Source organism: Pseudophryne corroboree, chromosome 2, assembly GCF_028390025.1.
Source record: "Pseudophryne corroboree isolate aPseCor3 chromosome 2, aPseCor3.hap2, whole genome shotgun sequence".
In the NCBI taxonomy this organism is placed as follows: Eukaryota; Metazoa; Chordata; class Amphibia; order Anura; family Myobatrachidae; genus Pseudophryne; species Pseudophryne corroboree.
This window is the reverse complement of record NC_086445.1, coordinates 894,925,364-894,938,161: the sequence shown is the minus strand read 5'-3', so window position 1 is coordinate 894,938,161 and position 12,798 is coordinate 894,925,364. Positions and strand designations below refer to the sequence as shown.

The window sequence follows — 12,798 nt, the reverse complement described above, 5'->3', positions numbered from 1 at the left end:
GCCAGGGGCTCCGTGGCTATGGCAAACAGGGCAGGAGAGAGGGGGCATCCCTGTCTGGTGCCCCGTGTCAAAGGGAAGGAGGAGGAAATGTATCCATTCACCAGGACCCTGGCGCGTGGATTCTGGTATAACAGTTTGACCCATTGTATAAAGTTTGGGCCAAAGCCCATGCTCCTCATAACTCCCCACAAGTAGGGCCACTCAACGCTATCAAAAGCCTTGGCCGCGTCCAGTGAAACCACGACCTCATCCGAAGGGAAATCATGAGGAGCCTGCAAAATAGTGTACAGCCTGCGCAAAATAATGGATGTGGATTTCCCAGGCATGAAGCCGGTTTGATCGGGATGGATTATAGATTCAATCACCATGTTGAGACGGACCGCAAGAATTTTCGCCAGGATCTTAGCGTCTGTGGGAATGAGGGAGATCGGCCTGTATGACTCCAAGAGTTTAGGGTCCTTACCAGGCTTTGGAAGCATTATGAGAATAGCCTCGGACATTGAGGGAGGAAGGCAGTTAGCGGCAGATATATTAACATACATGTCTAGTAGCTGAGGTCCAAAAAACTTAATGTACTGTTTATATAGTTCCGTGGGAATACCGTCACTACCCGGGGATTTACCACTAGGAGCCGCCTCCACCGCCAACGTCACCTCCTCCAAGGTCAGAGGCGCGTCCAGGGCGTCCCTAGCCTCAGGGGAAAGTTTAGAAAGGGGGATATTTGTCAGGTAGAGGTCTAGCTCCTCCCCGTAGCATGTCAGTCGACTATTATATACCTCCCTAAAATAACAGAGGAGCAGCTGTGCAATGTCGGGGGTGTTATCTTTCATGGAGCCGTCGGCGCCAAGCAGCTGCGCTATCGTGGTCCCAGGTCGGTCATAGTGCACTAAGTGTGCCATCAAACTACCTGGTCTGTCCGCCTGCATGTATATATTATTGGCCCTGAACAAGAGGGAGCGTGCATTTTTGTCTGAGAGGTGAGCCAGCCAAGCCTCCTGAGCCGTTAGCCAGCGGGCCTTCAGCGCAGGGGTGCCCTCAGTCAGGTAGCGTGTCTCCAGGTCCCTGCACTCAGTCTCAAGCTGTCTTTCCGTCGCCCTGCGAGCCACCTTGCAGGCAGCAATTTTGCCAATTAAGGTACCTCGCAAATACGCCTTGAATGCATCCCAAACAACCGGGGCCGTGTCCGCGTTATCCGCGAAAAATCCCTCCCATGTGGGCGCTAATTCTGGGCAATCGCCCAGCTGGGCAAGCAAGGATGGATGCAACCTCCAATATGACTGTCCCCTCTGACAGTCCCCAACCAGTGACAGCACCAGGGGTGAATGATCGGACACCCCCGTGCCTCGTAATGGGCGTCCGTCACGCCAGGCAAAAGCTCAGGTGAGACCAGGGCCAGGTCGATTCTGGAAAAGGAGCCATGTGTACCCGAATAACAGGAGTATTGCCGAAGAGTAGGGTTCCGAACCCTCCAGACATCTACCCACTGCATACTGTCTAGAAACTCTGCAAATTTAGATTTGGGAGGAATCAAGTCGCCCCCCGCTCCCTGTCTCGAAGGAGCCCTCCATCTGTCCAAAGAGGCATCCAACACAGCGTTGAAGTCCCCCAGGCAGATGACAGGAGTATGGGGGGAGGAGGCAACAAATGAGGCGGCCTTTTGCAGGACATCATAGGAGAATGGGGGGGGAACATACACAGACAATAGAAAAAAATTACGTGAAAACAGTTTGCACTCTAGAAACACATATCTACCATAAGGATCTGTCTTTACCCTGATCATCTCAAACTGTACAGTCCTCCTTATCATCACCGACACCCTTCGGGAATAAGAGGAGTGCGAGGAATGATACGCCCACCCCACCCAAGGCCTGCGGAGCGACAACAGCCTATTCCCCTCCAAGTGGGTTTCACTCAAGCAAATGATATCCGGGCCATATTTCTTGATCATTTTAAATACTAGGGATCGTTTAACTTTGTTGTTGATGCCCCGGACATTCCACGCCAGAAATTTCAAGGGAGGCATGTCAGCCGAAGTATCAACAGGGACACAGCTCTTCTAGTAACTACCCGTCCAACCGGTGCTTCGCACTTGTAATCATGTCGTCCGCAGGCCCCGAGCCCCGAGCCGGACCCCATAAAGCAGTGCAAACCCACCACACCCTCTGACTGACAAGTATATAGGCTTCTTAAATGCAAAACAAGCAACAGAATAACTGCTGAGAGGCCAACGGCGGCCCCCAAACTTCCCCCCACCCCGTATACCTCCCTGAACTGTGGTATACCCATATCCCTAACTAAACTCTAACGCTGGAGATCCCAAGGCCTACGGCAACACTGTACCAGGTGTACAGATCGAAACAACCCCAATACAAAACCCTTTTATACGTTAATGTCACTTCTCAGCAAAGTCCAGAACCATTAAACTAGAGGAAGCTCCCTGGACTTATACTTGCGGAATGTTGGCCCATATAGGAGGGCGACCCGGTGTCAGTCTGGAGCCAGCTGGCGGACCCCCGGAGCATATCTGTCCAACCAGGACGCCGCCTCCCTCGGCGAGCCGAAGAACTTTGTCTCCCCGTGCGCCACCACACGGAGCCTGGAGGGGAACAGCATCGAGTAGGGCAGATTCAAGCCTCGAAGACGTCTCTTAATGGGAAGAAACTGGGCCCGGTCTTTTTGAACGTCCGCTGCAAAGTCCGGAAATGCCGACACCCGGATTCCTTTCCGGAGTAGGGGGCCCTTCACACGGCCCAGGCGCAGGACGGAGTCCCGATCCTTATAGTGCAGGAATTTTGCTATAAAAGTTCGTGGCGGGGCGCCTGGGGGTAAAGGCCGGAAGGGCACACGGTGAGCCCGCTCCACTGCAAACTGGGAGGTAAAGGATTCAGCGCCATATGCCTCTTTTAGCCAGGACTCCAGGAAATCTTCAGGATGTGCCCCCTCCTCCTTTTCGGGGAGGCCCACGAATCTCACGTTGTTTCTGCGGAGTCTGCCCTCCATGTCCAGGAGTTTGGTTTGCATCGTCGCGACTTGTTGTGTAACTGCAGACACCGATCGCTGTAGAGGGCCACTGAGGTCCTCCAAGTTGGAGACCCTTGTCTCGGTTTCGCCCACTCTCTCCCGTATTCGCTGGACGTCCTGTCGCAGCAACGATAAATCACACTGCACCTTCTCCATTTTGTCCGACAGACGTTGTTCGCTGGCCGCTATGGCCTCCAGGACCTGCTGGATGGAGGGAGCGGGTGACTGTGTATTCGCCCCCGAGTCGGCCCCGGCCGAGGGATCCATTCTGGCAGGGGGGGAGAGCTTAGGGGATGACTGCGTCGACTGGGTTGCAGGCTGTCGTGCAAACTTCTCCAATTTAGCCGCTGCCGCGCTCTGGCCACCCCTCACCATCGTATCAATGCCCAGCAAAACTCAGAGTCTCGATATTCAGTGTCAAGAAGTATTGCAGTGGGTGGTGAATGCAGTATCAGCAGCACGCCAGGCACCGGGAGAGCCAGCTGCCAGGCCGATGGGAGAAGGGGGGACCAGGTGAGTTCAGTGGTATATAAATATAAATCCAATATGTGGTGTTCCAAGGATAAAGGCAAAAGGCAGGGTATCTGGGACCAGTCCAAACTCCTCCAGCCCAGCACGATCTTCACACTCACTGCACCCTGTTGTGAGGAGGGAGACAGGAAGCTGCAGGTAAGATGGCCGCCCAGCACACTGATTTCCCCCTCTTCTTACCCTGCACCAGCCTTCAGGGGAGCTGAATTATGCCTGTGTGGAGCCCTGGGGGTGCAGGAGTGAGGTGCCGCTGTTCTCCGGAGCTGCCAGCCGCTGTGTCCGCCTCGGGCGCGCGATCGTGCGCGCGCGCACACGCGCCCGGCGGAGCTCCAAAACTGAGGCCGGGGATTGAGTTGCGGCCTAGGCCCGGAGTCCGGGCGGCCGCTGGCGCGGGCCAGGAGTGCTCGTACAGGTCAGCAACTGTGCCTGCCACTTCCCCAGTGCTGCCAGGCAGGAGGGGAGACCGAGGAAGACCGCAAAAAAGAGCCCCAGGATTGTTTCAGGATCAATATCCAGGGAGCTCCTCGATCCTGCTGCCTAGTCCCTTGCCGCCGTGGCCACCCCTTATGGAAGGTTTATTAAAATTGTAATTACGTAGTTTTCCTATTTCCCACCTGAAGAATACCTATGTTACATTTCAGCTTCCTAACATATCAGGAAGTAAGAGAATTAGGAGGTAATTCAGACCTGATCGTAGCAGCAAATTTGTTAGCAGTTGGGAAAAACCATGTGCACTGCAGGTGTGGCAGATATAACATTTGCAGAGAGAGTTAGATTTGGGTGGGTTATTTTGTTTCTGTGCAGAGTAAATACTGGCTGCTTTATTTTTACAATGCAATTTAGATTTCAGTTTTAACACACCCCACCCAAATCTAACTCTCTCTGCACATGTTATATCTGCCCTCCCTACAGTGCACATGGTTTTGCCCAACTGCTAACAAATTTGCTGCTACGATCAGGTCTGAATTAGGCCCTTAGTGATGAGTCAGTCATTCAGTCAGTCAGTCAGTCAGTCGGTGAGTGAGTGCATTTGCATTTTTATATATATATATATATATATATATATAGATATCTTATATAATAAAAGGCTAAGGCTGCTCCTCACCTCTGTTATGTGTACCGGCAGCCACTAAGGGCTGCCACATGGACCAAATGACTCACAGCATTAGGAAGTGTCCCCCTCAGGTAGAAGCTTGTTTACCTCTGTTACCCTCCCCTTCGCTTCCCCCTCTATCCTCCATCTTTACACTAGCTGTAAACTGCAATTTTCTCAGTACTGATTGTCCTTCAGACGTGGGGCTGACATTCAAGATTCAAAGGCTGCCAATAGGGATGAAAGCACTTGACGTATCAGCAAATAATTTGAGATCAAATAAAAGGTCAATGGGTTATGATCACTATAAGACTTCTATGTAGGATATTGCTGCCAGGTGATTCCACTATAGTACATAAAATTACCTAGGTCACTACTATGGGACATAAAATGAGCAGCCGCTGTGAAGAGAGGTGTCTCTCTAGAAGCTTTTGGGCGGGGGTCCCTTCAAAATGTTTCTATGGGGCCCACAGATTTCTGTCTTTGCCCCTGTTTAGCAGTAATGCTTTACCAATAGAATAGAGCACATGTTCTTAAACTCGGTCCACAGGACCCCAAGCAGTTCATGTTTTCCAGGACTCCTCACAGAATCACAAGTGAAATAATTAGCACCACCTGTGAGTAATGAGTCCACCTGTGCACCTGCTGGATGACCTGGAAAACGTGACCTGTTTCGGGTCCTGAGGACCAAGTTTGAGACCCACTGGAATAAACTATCTGAGGATGGTATTAGCTATCATGGACAAACTAAGCTTTTAAGACCTTGGTAAATTGGTCCAGATCACTGTCCCCATTGAGAAAAGAGGACCGGTGTTTTCAGCCTTACTTTGCTACACGCAGAAGATTTCTTTTGCTAAACGCAGGTTTGTAAAGACCCCAAGACCCAAGGGTCCTGAATTATAAATCCTAAACCATTTTACTTTACAAATTAAAACATTACATATTTACAATTTAACAACTAAAGTTTCCACTCCCTACTCACAACAACATTATCAAAGATCAATTATATTCTGTAAGAAGTAACATTTGCCACTGTTATATGTTTGACAAATTCTGAGATTTATTTGAAAAGACCATTTAAAATGATGGTCCAAGTTTAAACATTTTAATCCCCCAGTTGCTTTAAAACAATTGTTTCACAATCTTTGTGTGAACTATAAACATATTAAATGGGTATAGTTACAGTATCTTTATCATAGATATATTATATATCATAGTTGTACAATATCTTTGTTATTGTGCACTGTCAGTATATCAGATACAGTATATCACATTTAGCTCATTTGTGTGCATTCGGTATAAAGATAATTTATGGAAAGAGCTCCTGTTAAAATTCCTTATCATGCCTGCTTGTACTGCAGCAACAAACATTTAGACACTAACGGGCCCCATACAATTATATGAAATGACGGTCCGTCATGTCGTATAAGATTTCCTCCAACCTCTCGGCAGCCTCCCCGTTGGTAGGATAGTATTAGATATATCGTATGCAGTTTTTTTTGCATGCAATGTATCTTTTACTTTCCCATCCATTACTGCGGGATCCGACATATCACGAGTGCAGCACCCGTGATATGTCGAATCTAGGGGGATCCGATCCAATGCTCACGGGAACGCACATCGGATCTGATCGGGGGAAAAGCACACCGAAAATGCAGATTTCACCCAATATATCGGGCCAAATACCTGAATTGGGCTGAAATCGGGCATTATCGATCTAGTGTATGGGGCCCTTTACAGTACTTAAAAATATTTGGCTTTTACCCATATGGCTTATAGGCATGGAATGCAAGGACTTAAAAAAACAATAGTGTCATTTTCATTCAGCACGGTGTCTTGTGTTTCCACAAACCTTCACAAAAAAATTCATATCCAACTAACAAGTAAAAATAAATAAAAACAATAGTGTAATACATTCATAGAGATTTTATCATCACTTTGAAACATGTTTGTTTCACGGATTTCTTTTTTTTACCCAACAAAAAAGCAATCTTGTTAGGATTCAAAATTGTATTTCTTTAGGCATTAAGATAATTAGTTGTATTTTTTTATGTTATTTTTAAACTGCAGTGATGTCTCCTGTGAATTATAGGTCCTGATATTAATGATGCTGTCAGATCTATTCACATTTGATAAGATAAATACAGTGAAAAAAAGATATGATTCTTCTGCTATTTATACCCCTTTCACACCGCACAAATAACCCGGTATCGACCCTGCATATTGCCGGGTCGACACGGGTCGGCGTGCGGTGTGAAAGAGGCCTTGCCGTAATCGCGGGTCGCCTGACCCAGCAATTCCACCCGGGTATAAAGCAGTGTTATACCCGGGTTGAATACCGGGTCATTGGCTGCGTAAACGGGCTCCCGGGTCGATGCGACCCGGGACCCGTTTACTAGATAGGGAGAGGCGGCGCGGAGATGATCTCATCTCCCAGCGCCACCTCCGCCCCCGCAGCCGGCTCCGCCCCCCGCTGCTATGGCAACCCGCCCGGCTTATTGCCGGGTCAGGGAAGCCTGCAGCAGCTGCCAATGCCGGATCCCACCCGGGAAGGACCCGCTTCCAATTTGGCAGTGTGAAAGGGGTATAATTGCTGTTTGGCAGCAACTGCTCTTAAACTATCACTGTGGAAATGTATTACTTATCATTTGACATGGTATCTCTTTCTTTTTACAGGAGGATTACATACCATATCCCAGCATTGATGAGGTAAACCTTTAAGATTAAAATGAGAGACAATAGAACCAAATAAAACCAATCTAATTTGACATACATTACTGCTCCAAATGTTTTTTTTAGTGCAGATATGGGGTGGAGGGGTGATTCTGAGACATACGTCTCTGTTCAAAAGGTCACATCTCCCAATTTGGAAACATGAGAGTTATTCAGAGATGAACGCAGATGGCTGCATATGCCAGCACAGGGTAAGATCGCCCAGCATGTGTTAGACCGGCCCCCATACCCCCGATGCATCAGATCTAAGGTTGACCCATGGCAGCGCCCTCGCAACACTGTAACCCCCCCCCCCCCTCCCCCGCAATGCAGTCGTCTGTCAATCACATTACGCTCTCATCCACCCCTGCGGGACACTATTGCGGCAGAGTCTGAATAACCCCCCTATATGCTTGAATCAGAAAACATGGTGTTATTTACTCTAACAGTGTGGGACAAATTGAACAATTAGATTTGGCTCCATGACCCTGCTTTGGGGGCATATACTGTACAGTTTTCATTGAGTTCTGTTTCCGCCTACATGCGCCCTGGACTTAAAAGTTTTGTACAATCCCAATGCCACACTTCTAAACTACAGCACCCCATATCTTTTCAATAGAAATGTATTTACAACCTGGGCTTTAAAAAAAAGGGGTTATTTCCTTGCTGTATGACACGGTTTCCCTTCCTCCCCAATCCCTGCTTCCTTTGACCCGGCATTGGAAAGAGACTCAGGGGCTCATGTGGGCCAAGAGATGGGATCGCTCATTTGCTAGGATATGGTTCTGGAATTGTTACATAACATTCCATTTACGCTCAAACTCCCAACACCTGTTGGAGACAATTCGGTCAGGTTGGTGCCTACTTCCAATTTTGGTGGTTGTGCCCAGCTCTGTCAACTTTCAGGAATGATGTTCTGGATATCATAACTAGAACTGGTGTCTCCATTCCTAGAGATACATTAATTGTTTTGCTGGGCATAAGCATCAGAGATGCCCCCCAAATATTTGGCCAAGCTTGCTCAGCATATCTGTAATGCGGCTAAACTTCAGTTTGCTACAAATTGGAAGAAACCTTCCCCACCTTCCATGGTCACGATCACTAACAAAATATGATATGTGGCCTTCATGGGATACTCTTAATAGCTTGTTACATGATACAATGCAGTTATTCCATCGGGTTTGGGCTCCAGTGTATGGCGACAAAATACACCTCTTCCAGGTTCTGTTTAATGTCTTATATGCAACATTTTAATATTACTATCCAGCTGTCTGGTCCTACCCAGTTTGTTGCCCTGACCTTTTATATAACTACTATGCTCTTGCTGGCAATGTAGCTGTCCCCCCCCCTCTCCCTCCTTTTTTTCTTCTTTCTCCCTTTTACCCTATCTTTCCTCTTTTTTGTTTTCTTTTCTTTCCTTTTTCCCCTTCATATTCCAGATTTCATATTTGGTTTTCTACTGCTTGTAAGCTAAGAAGCCCCTGCGGAGTCCAGCATTTTTATACCCTGACAGCTACTACTACATGTTTAACCAAAATATGATTTTTAAATGTTTGTGTGGTGATTGTTTTCTCCTTCTTTTCTGCAGTGGTCTATAGGGAGCAGAGCAACAGCAGTACTATGTTTTTGTATTCTATAGGAAAGTAGTTAACTGGTAAATATATAAAACAGTAGAAACAGTGGTACTTTCCTATAAAGGAAAATTATTATTATAAAGCCCTGATCATTTTATTTTAAATAACAAAACATTTAAGCGATGAAACAATTTGCCTGCTTGTTGAGTTATAACTATATGGCCCTCTTAATTGATGCATTTTATCAATATAAAATACATGTTAACAAAAAAAAAGAAAAGAAATAAGAGAGAAAAGATAAACAGATTGGAAACCTGCGCTTCCTTCATAGCTAGGATAGTAATTATCGTTATGGATAAAATAAGACCTATACATAGGTATATAATTAATATAAACTAAGTTTTAAAATGTATAGGTATTGCTTAAACCAGGGACGGACTGGGGCTCTGAGCGCACTGTGTTTTATGGGGGTTGCCGGGAGTCATGCGGGCGCAGCTAATCATGGGCTCATGGCATGCCATCATCTCTCTGTTGCCGGGCAGCCAAGCAAAGCGATGGGAGGGGGAGCTTCTCTGACGCTCTTTTAGGGCAAACTGGACCATCATGCCGGCTGTGGCTTATACTGTTTTTAACAGACTAACTATGTTGACTAATTTCTACAAGGTACAATGGGGTAAATTTACTAAGATGGGAGTTCTATTTAAGATGGGATGTTGCCCATAGCAACCAATCAGATTCTACTTCCCATTTATCTAGCACCTTCTAGAAGATAATACCTGGAATCTGATTGGTTGCTATGGGCAACATCCCATCTTAAATAGAACTCCCATCTTAGTAAATGTACCCCAATCTGTTTGTCCATGTAGTTCTTAATTCATGTTTCAAGCGCTTCCAGGCAGTTTTGCTATACTGGTCAAGCAATTGCCGCTAGAATGTAAAAGGTTGCTCAGCCTTTGTCATGCTAGTAACTTGACCTAACTGTCCTTTCATGTTGTAGATTTTGGAGAAGGAGACTACTTATCCACTGATTATCCTGCCTCAGTTTGGCGGATACTGGATAGAAGATCCAGAAAATATAAGCACCCCAACATCTTCAGACAGCAGTATTTGTGATGAGGAGGAAGAGCCGATGAGTCCCAGCACGTACGGCTATAAACTAGAATATAAAAGCTCAGCTCGGGCCTACAGAAAACATTTTTTGGGAAAGGTTTGTTGATTCATTATTATAAATAGGGATAAGCTGATGCACTGGGCAGATGCACTGAGACCTATAAGTAATTGTTTTTTTTTTTGTTTTTTTTTTGGCGGGTGGGCTGTTAGTTACAACAACCTATCTCATATAACACAAACAGCATATTTCCTAATATTTAAAAGTTGTTAACCAAGACAGTTCAGTCACATCATTGCCGGCATCTCATTGGGGTATGTCTTGTTACTTTGAAGTGCTAGGCTGTCATCAAGTTCTTTCCCCCAAAAATGCCCTGGAATTACCATACACACCAGTCTGGGCAGTTGGCACATGCAGTAAATCTGAACAATTGAGAGGTCACCTTACAGATGTAACCACACTCATTGTGGCTGCGCATAGTCGTGGTTGTGGCTAGCGTGCCGTGATGCGTGCACACTCACTCCAGCAGGTGTATATTCGTGCCTGCGATGCATACGTATTGCGTTACCTAGTCGCGGGTGCAAATTGGCACAGCCGCAATACATACACTTTGCGGCAATGATGAGTCTGGCTACATCTGTAGTATTCATGACACTTCTCAACTGCCATTTTGCATGTAGCATGATATATATATATATATATATATATATATATATATATATATATATATATATCAATTTCCATGTCATGTTGTGCCTAGAATCCAGATAATCAGAAATTTTATATCATGTAAGATTTTTGAGATTGTTTTGAAAATTGTAAATTAAATAGTTAAAGTTAAAAAGTTAAAGTATTTAGGAGTCTATTTACTAAGCCTTGGATAGAGATATAGTCGCTGGAGATAAAGTACCAGCCAATCGGCTCCTAACTGCCATGTCACAGACTGTGTTTGAAAAATGACAGTTAGGAGCCAATTGGCTGGTATCACCAGCAACTTTATCTCCATCCAAGGCTTAGTAAATAGACTCCTTAATCACAGGAAGTGCTCGACAAGACTCCCTTCTGCCTGCACTATGGGGAACGCATTCTGCCCAGTCTATTCATCCTCATCAGAATCCCCCTTCCCATTTTCATTCATGTGGTGATACTGTGGCAGAACCCTCCTCTTAGCAAGGATGACGTGTATTGTTACTCCATAATGGGAACAACCCCCCTTCAGTGCCTCTGGCCTATGCAGTGGACATAACAGACACTTATGAAAGTATGGCTGTGTTGTTGGAGGGAAGGAAGCATAAGGATCATGGATGGAATGTTTGTTGCACTACTGTTAGGTTTGCGAGGTGGATTCACAAAGTACTGCTGCTTTCTGTGTTTATGGGACAGCAGAGACACTAAACATCACTATATCACAAAGAAGTGAGAGACCAATGAGACACTGTACAAACGGAAAGCGGCATCATCCTGTTTCCCTAAAGCAAAGTGACATTTTATTTTATTCATAATTACTGTACATTACGGCTAATTTGTATTGTTAAGTGTTTCTACAGTTTAATTACTGGAGTTGTTAAGCATTTCTGTAGTTTTATTAGTATTTTAAAAATGAATACAATGAGAATATTTCAATTCTATAGAGAATAATTTAAAATTTCACTTAGTTTTTTCTGACATACAGTAGCTGCGTATTACCACTTTTGTTATTTGTGTGTATCTAATAAATGTGACATGATAGAGAAAATTAGATGTTTCCATTGGATTCAGCATCCTTAAATGATGTGAAAACACACTGGGGGTTATTCAGAGATGGGCACAGATCTTGCTTCCTGCAGCATGATCTGCGTCCATCTACTCACATGCAGGGGGCCGCCCAGCAAATGGCAAGGCTGCCCAGCATGTGTGTGGCGCCACGCCTGGATGCGTACGCAAGTTAATTGCAGGCGCATCAATTAGAGGTTAACCTCTGCCTGCACAGTCCGGTGCCATTTTTTCTCTCGGAGCGACTGCGTGTGACATCACACAGCCGCCCCAAAAGTGACATGTCCTAGTTTTGCCAACCACACCCCCGCAACACTGAAACGCAGACCCCCGAACTCCCAACGCTGTCAATCACCTTGCCGGCTGTATCACATGGAGGATAGTCACGCAAAGGACACTGCGCATGCATGGCCACGGGGGACAATAGATTCCCTTTTGGGGATTTTTGAAGAAAGCAGCCCATATAGGCAATGTCATCTATAGAAGGTATTGTCTATCATTACAAGCTTCAGAAAGTTTTGCTTTACAGAGCTTGGTACATATTTGGAATACGGTCAAACCGCATTTTGCCATTAGTACATGCCGCCCATAGTCAGACACATACATACATACATACATAATGTCACACACACATATATACTGTCACACATATACAAAATACATAGATACACACATGCATACATAGATACACACATACAGACACACTTATTCACACAGTCACACACTAATACACACACACACACACACACACACACACACACACACATACATACATACATACAGTCAAACACTCATACAGACTTATACACACACGTATACATACTGTACATAAATACACACCCTTACCCTTCCTAGTGTGTTGCAATGGAGCATACACCTAAGGTGTATTTGATATGGGTCAAAAAAGACCAGAACATCCTAGGAAGGTTAAATACACACATACATACAGTCACTTATATACACACACACACACACACACACACACACACACACACACACACACACAC

General features: G+C 45.7%; 1 protein-coding gene across 9 annotated transcripts in view; it reads left to right on the top strand.

The window, feature by feature from the left end:
* Positions 1 to 12,798, top strand: part of RAP1GAP2 (RAP1 GTPase activating protein 2) — a 1,491,256-nt gene that overhangs the window by 1,268,890 nt on the left and 209,568 nt on the right. For all 9 annotated transcript variants that reach the window (XM_063956011.1, XM_063956008.1, XM_063956013.1 and 6 more), the window contains 2 exons: positions 7,322 to 7,354; positions 9,929 to 10,138. In XM_063956011.1, the coding sequence (XP_063812081.1) occupies positions 7,322 to 7,354; positions 9,929 to 10,138 (243 nt within the window). The remainder of the gene's footprint in view (positions 1 to 7,321; positions 7,355 to 9,928; positions 10,139 to 12,798) is intronic.